The sequence below is a fragment of the Podarcis muralis genome, chromosome 3 (assembly GCF_964188315.1).
Source record: "Podarcis muralis chromosome 3, rPodMur119.hap1.1, whole genome shotgun sequence".
In the NCBI taxonomy this organism is placed as follows: Eukaryota; Metazoa; Chordata; class Lepidosauria; order Squamata; family Lacertidae; genus Podarcis; species Podarcis muralis.
The window spans coordinates 111,050,114-111,071,166 of record NC_135657.1 but is presented as its reverse complement, the minus strand read 5'-3'; the positions used below and the strand labels follow the sequence as shown (position 1 = coordinate 111,071,166).

The 21,053-nt window shown below is 44.0% G+C and overlaps 1 protein-coding gene across 1 annotated transcript; it reads left to right on the top strand.

Moving 5' to 3' along the window:
* Positions 1–321: 321 nt before the first annotated feature.
* On the top strand, positions 322–21,053 carry GZF1 (GDNF inducible zinc finger protein 1). Its single transcript, XM_077926471.1, has 6 exons — positions 322–454; positions 6,326–7,704; positions 11,453–11,547; positions 11,908–12,075; positions 15,799–15,956; positions 17,974–21,053. The coding sequence occupies exons 1-6, from the start codon at positions 437–439 to the stop codon at positions 18,322–18,324; spliced, it is 2,169 nt and encodes a 722-aa protein (XP_077782597.1). The 5' UTR covers positions 322–436; the 3' UTR covers positions 18,325–21,053.

Here is a 21,053-nt window from a genome sequence, read left to right as displayed (position 1 = left end):
ATAGTTTGTTGGTTTTAACTGGATCATTATTTTTATTATATTGGTTTTAACTGGATTATTATTATTTATTTTATTTTGTATTATATCAGTTTTAGCTGCATTATTATCAATATTTTATTTATCAGTTTTAGCTGCATTATTATTATTATTATTCTCTCAACCCCCCCACCCCCCAATTTCTCTCCTCTGCCTCCGTTTCCCAAACCTCCCCCAATCCTGCCCCTCCTCCTCCTTCCGCCCCATCTCGGCCTCCAAAGGCCTTTTTTTTTTTTTTTGAGCGAACACCAACCAAATGTGTCCCCGCCTCATCCCTCCTCGGTGCCCCGCGCAAAGCCTTCCCCCCGGCAACCGCGTCCGCCTCCCCTTCCCTTCCTCCCCGCCTGGCGTTCCCCCTCGCTCCGCCTCCTCTCGGCGTCGCCCTGACCCGCCGTGGAAGATGGCGCTGAGCGGCCAGGTCGGTGCCTATGGGGAGGGTGGGGGGGGGTGGAGAAAGACTTTGAACCCGGCCTCCTGCCGGCGTGGGGAGGGGTGGTCCCTAGGGGAGAAGGAAGGGGGTCGTGCCTGGGAGGCAGCAGCACAGCCCCTGGGGAGCGAGGGTGGGTTTGTGGGTGACTTGTGGGGTGGGGTGGGGGGAGGAAGGGAAGTGTTCACCCCCCCCCCAACCGACCGACTACGTCCCTGTGGGATGCTTCAAAGGGGTTTGAAGGCAGGGCTTGGCTATGGTGGGTGAGGTTTGGGGGCACAACCCCTGGGGGCTATAGGGTGCGTTGCAAGGGAGGGGGTAGGGACCAGGTGAGCCAAGGGGGGGGAGGGTGATGATGGTTTGGCCAGGTAGGGTGTTGCCCAAGGAAGGGGGGGGGGATCTGAGGATCCGGGGGAAAGACAGGGTAGCTTTTGTTAAAAATCAATCCATCAACTTGAAAGGCAGCTTTCTTATATTGGTAAAGGTAAAGGGACCCCTGACCATTAGGTCCAGACGTGACCGACTCTGAGGTTGCAGCGACACCCGCGTCCCTATATATGGTTATCGTGTATTTAATTATACCCCGGCTTCCCCGACCCCTGGCGTAACTCAGGGCAGGTTACAGATTTAAAAAAATTATATCCACCCCTAGGAAAAACAGGAATTGAAAGACCATGAAGCATGATATTTCTAAGGCAATCGATTTTGCTATTTGTACAGTGTCAGATGGGAACACTGTTAGAAACTCAGGTAAAGGTAAAGGGACCCGTAACCATTAGGTCCAGTCGTGACCGACTCTGGAGTTGCGGCGCTCATCTTGCTTTATTGGCCGAGGGAGCCGGCGCACAGCTTCCGGGTCATGTGGCCAGCATGACTAAGTCGCTTCTGGCGAACCAGAGCAGCGCACAGAAACGCCGTTTACCTTCCCGCCGGAGTGGTACCTATTTATCTACTTGCACTTTGACGTGCTTTTGAACTGCTAGGTTGGCAGGAGCAGGGACCTAGCAACAGGAGCTCACCCCGTCGCGGGGATTCGAACCGCCGACCTTCTGATCATCAAGTCCTAGGCTCTGTGGTTTAACCCACAGCGCCACCCGCGTCCCAGAAACTCAGTTATATAAGCTAATCGCCAAATGGCACCTCAAACCTAGGTGACGGTAGCCACAATGGTGTGTCTACATGCCATTTCCCCACCACCAATGGAGTTTGTTATGATGATTATTTTATTTCTATACCGTTTTGTATTTTAAAGAAAAAACTCAAAGGTGTTTGCAACACATTGAAACGTTTTAACAATCCGGAGTAAAACAATTTCAAGGAAAATATTTGAGACCCTTCTCTTAATTGACATTTTGCTTTCCCCATATTCATTTACCACTTAATTTATATGGCTGTCCCATAGCAGAAGTACTCTAGGAAGCCAGTGTGGTGTAGTGGTTTGAGTGTCAGACTAGGACCTGGGAGATCAGGGTTCAAATCCCCACTCAGTCATGAAGCTCACCTTGGGCCAGTCACAGCATCTTAACCTATTTCACAGGGTCGTCGTAAGGATTAACTGAGGAGGGTAAACCATGTACTCTTTGGAGGAAAAGGCAGGATATAAATGCAACAAATAAGCCCTTCTGCTTATCTGCTTAAGAAAGCTGGAGGGCCCAGCCAGATGGAGATGTCAGTCGCCAGACTGGAATCCAGAGATCTCCCCATGGTTGCAGTTGGATCCGTGTCACTCGCAAAACACATTTGGCGTCTGGCTAATTTCTAACATTAGCCAGGGTGGAAAATCTTGTAGTGAATAGGAAGCTATCAGGATCAGATGCAGGGGAAGATATTTGAATGCTGGCTGGCGGGGGAAGAGATATAGTTAGAATTTTGTGCTGTGCATAAGCAGATTTTGTCACTGCTAGAATGTTCAACTTCAGTAGTTATGTGTCAGCTCCAGCCTGCCTTACCTAGAACAGAGGTGCTCAAACAGTTTTCCAGTGGTCTACAAGATCTATTCAGCTAGTCTGAGGAAAGGTTGTGGAACAGCTGGGAATAGCTGTACTTGGTTCTGCACTGATTTCTCCCCCATTTGACCAGGGTCTGGTTTTAAAACAGGGCCCTGATCCAGGGCCTGTGATTTTTTCATAATAGCTTTGACTATGGTACCGGTAGCTGAAGGAATATGTTTTATATTTCTTTATCCATCACATTAGAAAGGCAAGACTACAATTATTAAAATACAAGCTGAGTTAGGTATGTGCTTTGATTTATAGAACAAAAAATGTTTATTAAGCAGTCTACTGAGAAACCCATCCCCCTTTCTAGTGATCTGTGGAAAAAATAAGCTCATGATCCACTAATCTAGAGAAAACTGTCTCCTTTTAATAGCCACAATTCTTTCATTTGTGCAGTCTCAACAACATATCCTTGAGGGTGTGAACATGGCTCTGTGATCTTCATTTTTTGTCTTTAAGAAACAGCCATACTGCTTTGGACAAAATTACAGGAGGCATAAGTATCTTGAGCAATCGCCCCACCACAGGATACAAAATAAAGATGGAATGAATCTTTGATTCTTAGTTTGGTGCACTAGATATTCCAACAGAACCGCTATCCAGCGATGGGGGAAAAGTGCCATTGAGATTGTCAAAGACAAAAATACATGATTGATCATTTATGTGGATTCCTAAGGCAGCGTGCAAGGTAGCTTTTACTAGATTGCTTTGCTTTATTTCTTAAGCCAAGGTGTGCATTGCATATGTCTCTTGTTTTACCATGTCAGGAACACTGAACACAAGAAGGACTTCTTGGCTGTCATGACTGACCCACAGTGTTTTTGGCCAAATAAGCAAAGCAGGCCACACATTGATATGATTTCTACAGTGGTTAGGAAGGAGGTGATGGGGGAGGGAATTAATGATGTCTCCTTTGTTACTGGTGACTCATTCTTTGTTAGCCAGCCTGTTAAGCTGCTCTTCCCCCAACAGCTGATGGATCCTGCTGGCATCATATCAACCCTACAGCTAACTTTTGCTGGTATGACCAGCTGCTTTACTTGAAGACCTAGTCATTTCTTTGAATAGGGAATTGGCGTGTGTGGTTGACACTATAACACCGATGGAAAACTGACAGCTGAAAAAGGGTGCCTAGAAGCATGAAGTCAATTAAAAGCGAAGGATAAGAAGCTCAGCTGAAAGTTTTATTATTATTATTTATTAGCAGATTTATACCCATCCCTTCTAATGCCTTTACATTGCTCAGGGCAACTAACAGCAAACCAATAAGAACACAAAATCATCTTAAAAGCTAACAACATGCAGTTATTGCATGCTCTAAATTGTACCTTTATTTAGCCTTTTTCTGTGCTTCGGAACATAATATTGATGCTTTTTTCATTCTACTGGATGTGCTTGTATTGGAGCAGAAGTTAAAATGTGGCTCATCTGTATTGCTTGCTGATATTCTTGCTAAGAATATAGGATGAGCTTATTTACATTCTTAAGCAGGAGTGCCTTCAAGATTGCTGAACAGAGATTAGCTATATGTTAATTATTTAGAGAGCCCAAGTAAGTGCTCTTGATTTGTAAATATAAAATGCATCAGTGGACTAAGAAGATTGTAATGTATTTTTAACTGATTAGCAAGTCTGAAATCCCTACATTAATTGCTTTATATTAAAAATCTATAAATTGTACTTTATCCAGAAATGAATAACACAGACGTAACAATGCGGCAAAAATAGACAGATAAAGCTAGTCAACCATCTAAAAATATAATAATCTAAAATGCCTTGGCATATAAAAAAGTTTTTGCCTGGCGCTGAAACCCAATATTGCCTTGGTGCTATGTGTCCCACCCATGGGAGGATATTCCATGGTTGGCATGCCACTGTAGAGAAGGCAGTGGAGTGAATTCTCTCTTTTTTTCAAAAATTTTATTGATTTTCCACATTTTTAAACAAACAAACAAACAAACAAACAAACAAACACAAATCATAACTAAACTTAGTCCAATATTAATATCATAGTTAAATGACTTCCTCAAATTTCCTTGACTGAATTTCATTATATATCATTGTAACAGTTTTCCAAAACAGTTTCTCATAAAATTAAGTTACTCCTTAACATCTTTGTCTCTTTTCATCTTAACTTTAAACATATTGTTTTGTAATTTCACATATTTAAATCCTTAGCCTATCTGTTATTTTGCAAGTGTTTCTATTTAATTTATCTTAGCATATTTAGATAAATAGTCTTTGAGTTTCTTCCATTCTTCCTGCTCCTCCTTCTGGTCACAGATTCTTCCGGTCAGGTTGGCTAGCTCCGAAAAGTCCATCATTTTCATCTGCAAATTCCCCCACTATTTCCTGTGTTTTCCAATTTTTGGCTAATAAAATTTGAGCTGCAGTTGTGGCACACAAAAACAATCTAACATCTTTTTGGGGCAATTCCAAACCTATTATTCCAAGAAGAAAGGCCTCTGGTTTCTTAACAAATGTACATTTCAACATTTTTCTCAACTCATTATAAATCTTCTCCCAGAAGTCTTTCACCTTGGGACAGGTCCACCACATATGATAGAAGGTACCCTCCTTTTGGAATGAATTCTCCGTGGAGAGCTGTGCTGTTTTCTCTTCTGCTTAAGGTTGGGTTTTTGCAGGAGGCAGAAGTGGGGTGCTGTTGGAGCTTTCTTTGCAAGAGAAAAAGTGTTTCTTACATTCACAGAGAATGGGGAAGCAAGGAAAGGTTCTTTCTCGCCTGCATGTTGGCTTTTGCATGAAGCACCTGCACTAGAGAGCAATAGGAAGGGGAAGGGAAACCCGGCGTAAGAGTAAAACCGCCCTCTCCTTCCCCGGGTTCTCTGCATTGGCTGCAGAACTCTGCAAAGCGAGGAGTCAGTGGCTAACAAGTAAAATCAGAATTTATGGACCTTTGCTAAAGGATCAGAAAAAACTGAATATCTTTCCTTCCAAATATCTAAGAGGCTAAAATATTACTATTTTTCATTAGCAGAGATATGGGGGAGGGTTGGGTGGAAAAGGCAGAAAGCTTCCCCCACTCTCATAGATATTGCCTAGTTAAGAAATACAAACCTTGGTTGGCAAACATAATCCATTCTGGAAGACTGTTTGACTTCCGAAATGTTCGAAAACCGAAAGCAGAAGCCTCAGTACAATAGGGAAACTCAAAACAGAAGCGGCATTGGACGTTCGGTTTCCAAAAACCTTTCGAAAACCGGAACAGTTACTTCCGGGTTTTTGGCATTCGGGAGCCAGAACATGCGATAACGGAGGTGCTTGGGAACCGAGGTTTGACTATGCAGTGGTACCTCGGGTTAAGTACTTAATTTGTTCCGGAGGTCTGTTCTTAACCTGAAACTGTTCTTAACCTGAAGCACCACTTCAGGTCTAATGGGGTCTCCCGCTGCCGCCGCGCTGCCGGAGCACGATTTCTGTTCTCATCCTGAATCAAAGTTCTTAACCCGAGGTACTATTTCTGGGTTAGCGGAGTCTGTAACTTGAAGCGTATGTAACCTGAAGCATATGTAACCCGAGGTACCACTGTATTACTGAAGGTCGTTGTGTTTTTATGTAAACTGCTTATGTTTATTACAGTAAGTAGTATAATATATAGAATAAAATAGAACTAACTAAATAAAAAAGCTGCCTATTATGCCAACATTTCTGAACTCTTGCTACTAATGAAAAATGCTAGATCCACACAGTCCAGCTTACGGTAATGGAGAGAGTTCTGTGTGCTTTATAGTTTTCACAGAGCAGGATTATTTTGTCATTTAAATGATAATTAGGGTATTCATTTCCCATTACCTTCGATATCCGTTTCCCGGCAGGCAATTAACGTGCGGTTGTGTTCTTCATAGGTTTCAGAAAGGAAGAAGATGCCCAGTAATGCTGTTCTCTTGGAATCTAAATCCTCACCCATCAACCTTCTCAATGAAATGCAGCAGCTGCGTCTCCTAGGACACCTTTGTGACGTGACTGTCAGCGTGGAATATCAAGGGGTCAAGGCAGACTTTGTGGCTCATAAAGCTGTCCTGGCGGCAACCAGCAAGTTTTTTAAAGAGGTGTTTCTCAACGAAAAGTGCATGGGCGGACTAAGGACAAATGTACTCTTGAACGAGGTCCAGGTAGCGGACTTTGCATCTTTTCTTGAGTTTGTGTATACTGCCAGGGTAGAGGTAGAAGAAGACCGGGTTCAACGCATGCTGGAAATGGCCGAGAAGCTAAAGTGCTTGGACTTGTCGGAAACCTGCTTTCAGCTGAAGAAGCAGATGCTCGAATCGGTGTTGTTGGAGTTGCAGAATTTTTCCGAGTCGCAGAACGCGGCGGAGGACGGAGATTCCCAGCCAGGCAACTTGCTTGAGCCGAGGGCAGTCGCTGAGATGCCAGGGGACAACGCGGACCGTGTTGCAGATTCTCCTCTCGGCAGACCCAGGGACGGCGAGGGCCTCGAGGCTCCCGCTGCTAAATTAAAGGAGAAGTTAGACAAGAAGAAAGAAGCCTTGAAGCCGTCCTGCGCCAAGATCAGGAGAGCCAGCGGAAGACTGGCTGGCCGGAAGGTGTTTGTGGAGATCCCCAAGAAAAAGTACACGAGGCGCCTCCGAGAGCAGCAAAAGTACGCCGAGGCTGTCGCCGAGGAGAGTCGGCTCTCCAAAGACCACAGCATCCATAAGGAAGGGGAGGAGAAGAAAGATGAAGAAGAAGAGGAGAAAGGACAAGTGGTGAGCGTCGTGAAATCTGAAAGCAAAGGGTGCGATGGCGCCGGCGACCTGGAGGAAAACCTGGCCAAATTGGAGGACGATAAAAAGAACCGTGGCGGCAACTTTACCTGCGGCACCTGCGAGAGAGAGTTCCTGTACGAGAAGAGCTTTCTGAAGCACGTCAGGCACAGCCACGGGATCGCGGCCGAAGTCATTTACCGTTGCGAAACCTGCAGCCAGACTTTTGCCAACCGGTGCAACCTCAAAAGCCACGAGCGCCACGTCCACAGCAGCGAGCGCCACTTCCCTTGCGAGCTCTGTGGTAAGAAGTTCAAGAGGAAGAAGGACGTCAAGCGGCACATTCTGCAGGTTCATGAGGGTGGTGGGGAGCGTCATCACTGCCTACAATGTGGAAAGGGTTTGAGCTCCAAAACGGCCTTGCGGCTTCATGAAAGGACACATACAGGCGACAAGCCTTATGGGTGCACAGAGTGTGAGGCTAAGTTTTCTCAGCCTTCGGCACTTAAAACACACATGAGGTATGGACACACTTAACTGGCCTTCTTAGTTAAATCTCTGGGCAAAGAAAGGAAAAGGTAGCGTTCCTCCAAGGCCGCTTGCCGGTGGTCAAATAAGAAAGCAGGGTTTTATGAGTAGAGTTTACCGTATTTTTTGCTCTATAAGACTCACTTTTCCCCTCCTAAAAAGTAAGGGGAAATGTGTGTGCGTCTTATGGGGCGAATGCAGGCTGCGCAGCTATTCCAAAAGCCAGAACAGCAAGAGGGATTGCTGCTTTCACTGCGCAGCGATCCCTCTTGCTGTTCTGGCTTCTGAGATTCAGAATATATTTTTTCTTGTTTTCCTCTTCCAAAAACTAGGTGTGTCTTGGTGCGTCTTATAGAGCGAAAAATACAGTACTCGTAAAATGTTTGGTAGTATTTGCTCTTTGCTTTGGAAGAAAAAGTTTGAGACTGTCGTGCAGATGGCACCAAATCACAGGCCCAGACTCCTATTGAGTTGCCTTTAAAAGAGTTGGGGGTAAATTGAAGCCTTTAGAGGAGAACTGGGAAAGATAGTCTTGATTTCATCACACCGATACTCAGAATTGTAGTTAAAACAAGTGGCAAAAAAGACTTCAAACAATCCAGTCTGACTTTTGCCAGCTAATTTGGATAAAACACATTACAGTGGTTCATGATATGAGTCCTTGGGAGTAATAATGGTATCTTGAATTCTTTCTACCTCCAGATATAGAGCATTCAAATTCAATGGGAGGTGGCAGGTTCTGGGAATTGAAATTGAATTCTGCAGTCATTGTTTCAGGTGTTACTTGAGCACAAACAGTAGCATAATCCTTTGGTTCCAGACAGGACCTCTCTTTCTCCCACTCATCTTCTGAAACTTTTTGCGGTAGGCTTGACAGCAAAACTTCATCGCTGTTGCTGGGTCATTTTGCCCCGTGAAAAATTCAACAGCATGTGTGTTCTTCAGCTGGCAATGTCATGGGCAAATATTTTCTCTTGATGAAAGCCAAAGGTCTCCTGAAGCTTTGCCAGGGCTACTTTCAGTGCCCTGCATCATCAAGAAAAGAGCCACAGGGACCTTTGCGGTCTCAAATATCCGGTAGTAGAAGTGGCACTTCTTTGCTAGACAAGAACTTTGAATTCTTTGACTCTATTATTGTTCACTAGATGGGCTTTCACTGCTTTCAATTCTCCCCACTGTGGAACAGCTTTTGAAACCTGCAGAGTGAGGAATTGAGTCATAGAATCATAGAATCATAGAGTTGGAAGAGACCACAAGGGCCATCGAGTCCAACCCCCTGCCAAGCAGGAAACACCATCAGAGCACTCCTGACATATGGTTGTCAAGCCTCTGCTTAAAGACCTCCAAAGAAGGAGACTCCACCACACTCCTTGGCAGCAAATTCCACTGTCGAACAGCTCTTACTGTCAGGAAGTTCTTCCTAATGTTTAGGTGGAATCTTCTTTCTTGTAGTTTGGATCCATTGCTCCGTGTCCGCTTCTCTGGAGCAGCAGAAAACAGCCTTTCTCCCTCCTCTATGTGACATCCTTTTGAACATGGCTATCATATCACCCCTTAACCTCCTCTTCTCCAGGCTAAACATGCCCAGCTCCCTTAGCCGTTCCTCATAAGGCATCATTTCCAGGCCTTTGACCATTTTGGTTGCCCTCCTCTGGACACGTTCCAGTTTGTCAGTGTCCTTCTTGAACTGTGGTGCCCAGAACTGGACACAGTACTCCAGGTGAGGTCTGACCAGAGCAGAATACAGTGGCACTATTACTTCCCTTGATCTAGATGCTATACTCCTATTGATGAGGCCCAGAATTGCATTGGCTTTTTTAGCTGCCGCGTCACACTGTTGGCTCATGTCAAGTTTGTGGTCAACCAAGACTCCTAGATCCTTTTCACATGTACTGCTCTCAAGCCAGGTGTCACCCATCTTGTATTTGTGCCTCTCATTTTTTTTGCCCAAGTGCAATACTTTACATTTCTCCCTGTTAAAATTCATCTTGTTTGTTTTGGCCCAGTTCTCTAATCTGTCAAGGTCGTTTTGAAGTGTGATCCTGTCCTCTGGGGTGTTAGCCACCCCTCCCAGTTTGGTGTCATCTGCAAATTTGATCAGGATGCCCTTGAGTCCATCATCCAAGTCGTTGATAAAGATGTTGAATAAGACCGGGCCCAAGACAGAACCCTGTGGCACCCCACTAGTCACTCTTCTCCAGGATGAAGAGGAACCATTGATGAGCACCCTTTGGGTTCGGTCAGTCAGCCAGTTACAAATCCACTGAGTGGTAGCATAGTCAAGACCGCATTTTACCAGCTTCTTTACAAGAATATCATGGGGCACCTTGTCAAATGCCTTGCTGAAATCAAGGTAGGCTACATCCACTGCGTTCCCTTCATCTACCAGGCTTGTAATTCTGTCAAAAAACGAGATCAGGTTAGTCTGACATGACTTATTTTTCAGAAATCCATGCTGACTATTGGTGATCACAGCATTCCTTTCTAGGTGCTCACAGACTGTTTGCTTAATGATCTGCTCCAGAATCTTCCCTGGTATTGATGTCAGACTGACTGGGCGGTAATTATTTGGGTCCTCTCTTTTCCCCTTTTTGAAAATAGGGACAACATTTGCCCTCCTCCAGTCTGCCGGGACTTCGCCTGTTCTCCAGGAATTCTCAAAGATGACTGCCAGTGGTTCTGAAATCACATCCTTCCCTATGACTTACCTTTCTTTTTAGATAGAACCTGCTGAAAAATATCTTTTGTGTGTGTGTATCTGTGGGATGGGGAGTCTCTATAAAACACAGAAAAGAAACTATGGGCTTGCAGGGCCCCTAGATACTTCAGGTTCAATTCTTAGTTCAGATATTTGGGATGGAATTCATGTATGATTAGGAGGGTGAAGCTCGTTCATTGTTATCGTGCATCATGCGACAGTAATATTTTTAGTGGTATGTTTTGTAAAAACTGTATGGGCTTGTAGAGGGTGATCTCTAGCCCATCTTTTGGTACGTTGAAAAATTTTGCTGCCTCCTTGAGGAGCCAGGAATATCAACAATTATAGAGCGGTGTTTGGTCCTAGCAGGAAAAAAACCCAGGGTGTGCAGGTAAGGACATAGCTTGTGATTAATTTTATATGTGTTCTTGTTTTAAGTTGAGGGAATGAAATCCAAAAGGTAACTGTTCTAAGGCTTCCACAAGCAAAACATCTCTCTCCTCTGCACACACGGTTTTGAAAGCCAAAATATTTGTGATCCAGGGAAACCCTTTTGGATCCCTCTCCCCGCCCCGGAGGATCCAGTTTTACTGGAAATACGTTGTCGTTCCTGTTGATCTAAGATTGTAGGTAGCTTTACACAAAACAAGAAAAAAATACATTCTTTAGTATAAATAAGTACAAATAGTATCTGAAAATTACAGCTTTTTTGTTTTAGTCTAATTTAAAGCATCTAATTTTTTGGTTCTGCTTCTATTTTACCTTACTTTCCATTGCCTTACCATTATTGCTGGCTGGGCCCAAAAGACAACAAACATGCAGGAGACTGCTTTTGTTCAGCTGGGAGCCCCATACACTAGCATATGCTGTGCACTTGGCTTTTGGGGGGGCAGGGGAGAGAGAAAGAGTCCCATCCATAGATAGGCAAAGACAACCTCAAGAAAGAAAGTGCCCACCACTAGTTACTGCTTAGTAAAGAGGCAGACAAGTGACTATGATGAAGTGCTGTAGTTGTGTTGATTTGTATTATTTTCTCATTTCAGAATCCATACTGGTGAAAAGCCTTTCGTTTGTGGCGATTGTGGAGCAAAATTCACGCAGAATCACATGCTTATCTATCATAAAAGATGCCACACAGGTATAAAAGTATTGCTCTTTTTGTACTATGTACTCTTTCACTCAGTGTGCCTGATTTCCTGTACATCTGAGAGTTTGGCCACATTGTTCCCAAAGAGCAAGCAATTTGGGACAGGTGAGCAGTTTCTGTCTTTGCTCCAAAGTGTTGCAGGTTTATTCTGTGATCCTGCACTGGTGCAATGCATCCCCTTAGACAATTATCGCTGCACCAGTAGCAGTTAAAAAAAGGTTAGAGGAGAGTTAAAACTGCCAATGCACTGTTTGGTTGAAGTGTACCTAGGCTCTCTCGATCCATATCCTTGTTCCAAATCTTACTGTTAGTGGCTTAAACTAACCTCTTCACCTTTATTGTGTCCTCTAGGGGAACGACCTTTCATGTGTGAAACGTGTGGGAAGAGCTTTGCCTCTAAGGAGTATCTGAAACACCACAACCGAATCCACACGGGGTCCAAGCCATTTAAATGCGAAGTTTGCTTCCGAACATTTGCACAGAGGAATTCACTGTATCAGCACATAAAGGTTCATACAGGTAGGAAGGCAAAAGGGTCAAGCTGAGGGCGGGACGGGGAGCCTCCTGTTTGCAAAGTTTTGGTGTGAACTAAAGGGACGTGGGTGGCACTGTGGGTTAAACCACAGAGCCTAGGACTTGCCGATCAGAAGGTTGGCGGTTCGAATCCCCGCGACGGGGTGAGCTCCCGTTGCTCGGTTCCTGCTCCTGCCAACCTAGCAGTTCAAAAGCACGTCAAAGTGCAAGTAGATAAATAGGTACCGCTCCGGCGGGAAGGTAAACGGCGTTTCCGTGTGCTGCTCTGGTTCGCCAGAAGCGGCTTAGTCATGCTGGCCACATGACCCGGAAGCTGTGCGCCGGCTCCCTCGGCCAATAAAGCAAGATGAGCGCCGCAACCCAAGTCTGTCACGACTGGACCTAATGGTCAGGGGTCCCTTTACCTTTAACTTTAAAAAGAGGGGCTCTTACCAGTTCACTGTATACAGTGGTACCTCGGGATAAGTACTTAATTCGTTCCGGAGGTCCGTACTTAACCTGAAACTGTACTTAACCTGAAGCACCACTTTAGCTAATGGGGCCTCCTGCTGTTGCTGCGCCGCCAGAGCACGATTTCTGTTCTTATCCTGAAGCAAAGTTCTTAACCTGAAGCACTATTTCTGGGTTAGCGGAGTCTGTAACCTGAAGCGTATGTAACCTGAGGTACCACTGTACAAACGTTTAGTTTCGCTGCTGATTCTGTTTTGTAAAACATATGGCAAAAGCTGATTCGAGAAAGGATTATAACAGATCTCTGCTGAAATGCACCCCCTGGCTCAGTCATTCTCTTGCACTCAGATTTGTTTTTTGGTCAGGTGTTTCATCACTAAGGAGACGTTGCTAACTCTCCGCACCTTTAGTAATCTTGTCACTAAACTCTGTTTCCTCCAGTTGGTTTGCCATGTTTAGCTTTGACTTCCCCACCCAATTCTTTCCTGAGGAAATTTTACTCTTTGGCTCAGCACCTTCGAGTATATTACCGGGGGTGGGGGTGACCTGAAAATGAGCATTTTCCACCATTGTCCCTGCACTCTTGAAAGCCCATCCCTCTGCCATATGTGATACATCATGCAGCAGTTGTTCCAGATGTCTTCTAAAGACATCTCTTTTCCCCAGGCTTTTCCTAACCTATAAAATATTGGAACCTGTTATTACGGAATTACAGTGGTACCTCGGAAGTCGAACGGAATCTGTTCCGGAAGTCTATTGGACTTCCAAAACATTTGGAAACCCAGGCGCAGCTTCCGATTGGCTGCAGGAAGCTCCTGCAGCCAATCAGAAGCCGCGTCGGACATTCGGGTTCCAAAGAACATTCGAAAACCGGAACGTTCACTTCCGGTTCTGCAGCGTTCGGGATCCAAGGTACAACTGTACTGTTTTTCAAAATACAGACATAAAGACAGTGAAACAGTCTCTCTCTCTTTAGGATATTGTACCTTTGTGTACCACTTTTTAAAATATTAAGCGGTTCAGAAATGCTTCCGATTACATCATTGTGCTTTTCGATTATTCCTCTGCCCTGGCCTTCTCTGATCAGAGTAAGGACATCCAAGTTTCTGTTTGCCAGGTCGCCAGCCTGTAGGAAGGTTTCTGCTTTAGCCATGCCCATGTCGTGTTATTCTTGAGCCTTTCCTAAGCAAGGCTTCCGTGTCAGCGTCCAGTTAGAAACTGGTATCTAACGACGTTGCTCAGATCCTACATAAACCAGCTTCAGCCTCTTCCAAAGCGCCTTGCAGACTCGAATTCATCTCATGTTTTTGAGGACTGTTGTTTATACCTGGGGAAACCTGCCTGCACCAGTGAGTTGTGTGTTGGCCTTTGACCTATACTTTAAAATCCCAAGTCTGGGAGTTCCTGAGGCCACACTGAAACCCTCTATGTCAGGTCTTCATCTTTACAATAGGAATAAGAGAGGATTGGACGTTATTCTGCATGTTGCTACTGCAGTTAGGATCGCGATTAGTAATTAAAGATTTCTTTCCAGTTAGTGCTTTCAGCTCTGGTGAAAATAATTCTTTCCTTGAGCTATTTGCATCTACCATCATAATGACTTTTTAGTTGGTCTTTCCTATTCTTAGCTTAAGCCGTTTGTTTGTTTTCATATTCCATCTCCCTCTTTCTTTTCCTTCCAGGTTAATATGAATATTTCTCTGCTTTTGTTTTCTCTTCACTTGCTACATTTTCCTCTTTATGATTTCTTTTACCGACTTTCAAATGTATTCCTTCTCTACCTCCTGTTTATTTTTCATCTCTGATTTTTCCATTTTCTCCCCTGTTGGTTGTTAAACCTTGTGTCTTTCTCTATTCTATTCTATGTTGCGCTTTTTTTTCTTTATTGCTCCTTAACTATGGAACTCTCTACTAGCTAATGTTTGTGTAGTTCATTCTCCTTTTTTAAAAGCACAGCATACTAATTTATTTTAGCAGGCCTATGCTTAATCATTCTTGACCTCTAAATTTCTAGCATTATTTTTAGTTTAAATTAGATTGTATTCCTGCTCAGTAAGGCTTGTCGTCCTATGTGTTTTGAACAATACTTAGTTCCCACAGGTACTTCACAAATAAAGTATAATAATGCCGTTCATTTTACAAACGTATCTGACAGTAATTTCTGCTGGAGGACAGAATAACTGTCTGTTTGGTGTACCGGTAGATAGATTTAAAAAACAAAGTATAATTGATTCCAGAAAGGCTTTTATTAATATAAAAGCATGAAAACATTTTATCCCATTTTCAGCTCAGTTCAGTGTTCAGTTGGGAATACACTATTGAAGTTCATGACACATTCCTATCATCAGAAGTTCTGACTTGTACTCTTGAGGTCATTGTATTCTGGCTGATCTTAAGTTGTATTTGGTGCAGCTACAAAGGGATGCGTGTGGCGCTGTGGTCTAGGGCTTGCCAATCGGAAGGTCAGCAGTTCGAATCCCCGCGATGGGGTGAGCTCCTGTTGCTCGGTCCCTGCTCTTGCCAACTTAGCAGTTTGAAAGCACATCAAAGTGCAAGTAGATAAATAGGTGCCGCTCCAGCGGGAAGGTAAACAGTGTTTCCGTGCGCTGCTCTGGTTCGCCAGAAGCGGCTTAGTCATGCTGGCCACATGACCCAGAAGCTGTACGCCGGCTCCCTTGGCCAGTAAAACGAGATGAGTGCTGCAACCCCAGAGTCGTCCGCGACTGGACCTAATGGTCAGGGGTCCCTTTACCTTTACCTTACAAAGGTGAAGATCTTGCAGGTGTTCCTTAGTGGTTTCTTCCTTCACTTAAAGGTAAAGTTAAAGGGACCTCTGACCAATAGGTCCAGTTGTGGCCGACTCTGGGGTTGCAGTGCTCATCTCGCTTTATTGGCCGAGGGAGCCAGTGTACAGCTTCCAGGTCATGTGGCCAGCATGACTAAGCCACTTCTGGCAAACCAGAGCAGCGCACGGAAACGCTGTTTACCTTCCTGCCAGAGTGATACCTATTTATCTACTTGCACTTTGACGTGCTTTCAAACTGCTAGGTGGGCAGGAGCTGGGACTGAGTAACGGGAGCTCACCCCGTCGCGGGGATTTGAACCGCGACCTTCTGATCGGCAAGTCCTAGGCTCTGTGGTTTAACCCACAGTGCCACCCGCGTCCCTCTTCCTTCACTTGGTTGCTGTCAAAGTCTGCAAGAGCAGCCCTTTTGCATGCAGTCAAATAGCAATAGTAACCATGTGCTCCGCTTATAGGTGAGCGTCCCTACTGTTGTGATCAGTGCGGCAAACAGTTCACCCAGCTCAATGCCCTGCAACGCCATCATCGGATTCACACAGGGGAGAAACCGTTCATGTGCAACGCTTGTGGCCGGACATTTACCGACAAATCTACCCTTCGGCGGCACACCTCTGTAAGGAAATTTTGATTTTCTGTTTCCTAACAAGCCACGTAACTTAAGGGTGCGGCAGGTTTAGCCCTCCAGATGTTGCTGACTACAACTCCCATCATCCCAGGCTGTTGGGTCACGCTGGCTGCAGCTGGTGAATGGTTTGAGTCCCACAGCACCTAGAAGGCCAGAGGTTCTCTATCCCCGATGTAAATGTGGTAGTTACTGGCAGAGATGGAAAACGTTGTGTAAACCCCACATAGCATGGCTCCACCTGAAGTTGGAGCATTGAATTGGGGCAGGTGTCCTCAAACTTGGCCCTCCAGGCCTACAACTCCCATGATCCCTAGCTAGCAGGACTAGTGGTCAGGGATGATGGGAATTGTAGTCTCAAAACATCTGGAGGGCCGAGTTTGAGGAAGCCTGAATTAGAGCCTTAGATGCTGGCTGTTTTATGCATAGGGAGTGAGCAGAAACGTTCTTTGGCTAATCCTAAGCTAGGGACGTTCCCATTTTCCTGCATTTAAGAACTGAATTATTGAGTATGGGGTGTTGCAGATGGCTACCGAATCAGATTTCATGAATGCTTTGGCAGTTTAGACCTCTGTGCCCTTGCAGAGTTTCAGCATTGACACATTCAAGCAAATACCTGAACATGCCTGTGGTACTTGCCCATCTGCGTGACAGTTTTTCCATGGTACTCAAGCCGCTGGGAAGTGATTCCTACTAGGGCCTCAGCTGTACACTCTATTTTGCGCAACCAGAAAGCCCAAAAGCTGTTCCTTGCCTTTATTAAACAGTGAAAACAAATTACTAATATATAATGAGAAAATGCAGGTTTTTGATCTTATTATGAACTCTTCCTGTACTTGTGGTTTTTTTAAAAAATTCCCTCACTACTTCATAACTTGCAAGGGCTACATCCTCTATTCTACCTACATTTTAATTGCTCCCAGACATTGTTTATAAGAGAAACAGGTTTAGGTTGTTGGAGCTAGTAGTAGTAATAATAATAATTTATAATTGTAATAATTTATTTGTACCCCGCCCTTTTGGCTGGGTTTCCCCTCATTGCTGAATATGAATTTGCAAGGGTCCTATAATGCTGTAGCAGACCAAGAAATGGCATGTGCAGTTTTAGATAAAATAAAAATAAAGTAAGTCTGAAATGCCTCCCAACTTTGTTGGAGTTGCAGCGGCAGCTGCCTCCCTGCCTGAGTCCTGTGCAGTGTGGGCTCTGAATGCTTAGACAGCAGTTTGAGAAGCGGCTCAGGGCCGCAATACCTCAGGGACCGCCTCTTTCCATATGAACCTACCCAGACCCTGAGATCATCTTCTGAGGCCCTCCTTCATGTGGTCCCTCCTCGAGAGGTCCGGAGGATGGCAACACGAGAACGGGGCCTTCTCTGCAGTGGCTCCCCATCTGTGGAATGCTCTCCCCTGGGAAGTTTGCCTGGTGCCTTCACTATACATCTTTAGGTGCCAGACAAAAAATGTTCCTTTTTAACCAGTCCTTTGCCTGGCTTGATCTACATCAAGGGTCAGCAAACTTTTTCAGCAGGGGGCCGGTCCACTGTCCTTCAGACCTTGTGGGGTGCCGGACTATATTTGGGGGAGGGGGGAAATGAACGAACTCCTATGCCCCACAAATAACCCAGAGATGCATTTTAAATAAAAGCACACATTCTACTCATCTAAAAACACACTGATTCCCCGGACCGTCCACACGCCGGATTTAGAAGGCGATTGGGCCGGATCCGGCCCCTGGGCCTTAGTTTGTCTACCCATGATTCTACATCTTATACCTTTCTTTAAAATGCTGGCTCTTTTTTGGGGGGAGGGTTATTGGGTTATTGATGTTGTTTTGATTTTATGTATTTGATATTTTATGTGAACCGCCCTGAGACCTTTGGGTATAGGGCGGTATTGAAATTAAATAAATAAGAGGAAGTAGAATCAGTATTCAGAGCAAATTGACGTTGCTGTAGACTGTAATGTGTGCCAGTGGTGAATTTTGCATGTTTGTGGTCCCCCCCCGCAGATTCATGATAAAAACACACCTTGGAAGTCTTTCCTTGTGGTTGTTGAAGGAGCATCTAAGAATGATGAGGATCATAAAACAGAGGCAGACTATAACGTGGCTCGTTCCAAAATATCCGAGAAGCTGCTGTCGTTCTCTGAAAACGGGCACTATCAGGGTCTGACGGCTATCCAAGGAAATCTGACTGCGCTGCATGAAAATGGAACGTCCGCAGTGACAGACTGCAAATCAAAGGGCGCTGCAGGGTCTCCGGAAACCGCCGTAGCTACAACTTTGCATGATCTCACAGTGTTGCACACCCAGACTGACTCATTCCAGCCTCCACTTTACACCTTGGTGACTATAGAATAGCACTTGCTACAAAGAAGGAAACTCCAGCTGGGGATAATCTCTGAAATACTGTAGTACACAGTATCCATGATCCATGTAAAGAAGAAAGGGTTACTATGGATGATCTTAATATCCTGGATTCTCTCAAAACCATTACATCTCGAGTTGTCTTTCAACTGAAGGATTCTCTCTCATCCCATTTGTTAAAGAGAAAATTATTCTCTCTTTCGTATGCCGTCTCTGTAATTTTGAAGTAGATTTCAGATTACAGAGTCAGTGCAAAAAAGCGAAGTTTTAATCCAGATTTTTCCTTTCCTTCAGCAGAATGGTTTCTTTGGAGAGATTGTTTTCCCTCTGAAAGGAGACTCGTTCTGTGCTGGTGTTGTTTAAAATCTCTTAACCGACACTGATTTTACATTGTACGGAAATGAACGTGAGATCGTGTAGCGCAATCTCTCTGGACCCAATATGAAATGCAGTTTTAATAAATTGCGGGTGCTGTGTTTTTAAACATTGGGGCATGCCTGACCCTGCTCTTTCAAGCTCTTGAATAAGTTATTTTGAGAAATGTTTGGAAAACCAGGTTGGTAAAAGTGCTGGAGCTCCACTGCAGTTCGTATGCTAAATCCGTACCTTGTCAGATAGATTGTTCTACACAGCTTTGAAGTGGATTTCAGAGTAGTATTGCTGGATTTTGTTCAGAATTTGTGGAGGGATTTCACAAGCTTTTTAAAGTTACTCTATGGTCCAACCTTCCTCCTAAGTACCTGGCACTTGGTGAATCTTTTCTCTGTACTCCTTCCTGTCTCCTCAGCCCCACCTACAAACTCACTGTCTTTTAATGGTCTCACCAGTCTATTCTGTCATATGCACACACACCCAAAGCCACATGTGCATCTTCAGCTTCTGTTATAGATATACCCTCATTTCCATACATTCGCTGTACAGATAGGACGTTCACAAAGTGTTGCATTTCTAAATTTCTCTTCTTTGCCCAGAGGACCTTAGTATTCTTCCCAGCCTCTTGTGATCCCAGTGCCCCACATATGGAGGTTGTGTGCTGGCCACGAGACAAGGAGTTCTGCCACTTTATAAATTTATTGGCAGCATACTTCTACAACAAATTGCTCCAAAGTAATGAATGCGGGACTGCAGGTCACCTGTTGTGGCTCCCCAGTCCTCTTCCTCTTTGTGCTACAGCTGGTAAAATATTCTATGTTCAGGTTTCCGGCAACTGTTTCATTCTCTGGGTGAGTACGCTTCTTGTTTTTGTACTTGCTATAATGTTTGTCCCAAAGGCTACAGAATGTACTGGAAAATTAAAATTATAACCTGAACTGGCATTCAGAGTAATGGCTAGCAGCCATTTAAAAGCTCATTGAGATTTCCAAGTTCAGCTTCTAAAGGTTTTGCAAAATGTGTTGCATGAAAAGAGAGTTAGCGGACATAGTTGGAAGTCGAAGCGAAGCAACTGCCAAAATTTTAAGAAATGCACGTTTCTTTTAAAATGTTGTTTTGTCATAGGGTTGAAGGAAGTGAAGAATTAATTTGTTTTTGCTAAAAACACATCAATACTGTGCCTTCCTACTTTTAAATTCAGGAAAAATGAAGTGCCAAATCCAAAACTTAATTAAGTTCTGACATTCCACTGGATTCCAGCAGAACTTGCTAGTGCAACTGTTAGGAGTAATTGTAATTTATGAATATGTCACCCAGCCCGTTAAAGCACTGGCTAATGGGATCAGTTTTTCAACCACTCTCTGTGTCCTGAGATAAAATCAAGTTCAGTGTGTTTTAGCTTAGACAGTGTTATAACCGGACCTGGTTTTATAAAACACAGCTGAGAATGTTAACTACTTCTTTCAAACTGCTGTGATTTCACTCTCTTTATGGATTCATTTTGATGCATTTTTCCTTTTCAAGAAGTGATTGCAATGGTAAATTAAGCCTGAGCTTAACAGATCCTTTTAAGTCATGTTATTCCCTGCTCTGACTTACCTGTAGGATTGGCCCTGCACCCATTCACAATACTAGCAGTGACAAAGTACTGTTATTTCCAAAGGAAGAGACTTGTTTCAGAAAAGTAATCCAAGTATGCAACAGCAAATTATTTTCTCAAGGTAATGATGGACTCAGTTTGTCAGTGTAACGTGCTTTGGGTCACTTACTCTTCAAGGCTGATTTACTCCTATAGAAGATCTGATCCTTTTCATGTTGCTGTATGTTTTAGCAAAGTTATACTCTGGGTTCACGCTTGGCCTTTTCTAAAGCTTTTTTCATTAAAAAAATATGAATGGTTTTTGTTCAAAATCACTCAGAGGGGGAAAACATCCAGGCTAACTTTGGTACAGGTATCACAAACAGGTAACTTAGGATCCTGCTTTCATATTTTACTTGTTGAAAGGCAATGCAATAAAAGATCAGTCCAACTATGTATCAGTTTTGTTTTGTTTGTAAAACCCCTTAGTAGGAGTTTTTTTACCATTTACTCCTTGTTTATTTTAATTCACTAAAAGGGGTCTTTTTTAGAAAGACTGGAAGAGCTTATATTTAAATATTTATTTTGTAATCCATGTGCTCCATTTTGACGTTAGAATTTTAACGACCAATTACAAAAGAATTTGTAGTAAATATTTAAATCCTTATGTTAGTAAATATAGGTTGGGATTTTTATTTTTACTCTCCAGAGATGTGAAAGTGGGTTCACTTGTATGAACTGGTAAACCCCATTAAAAGATTTTTTTCAAATA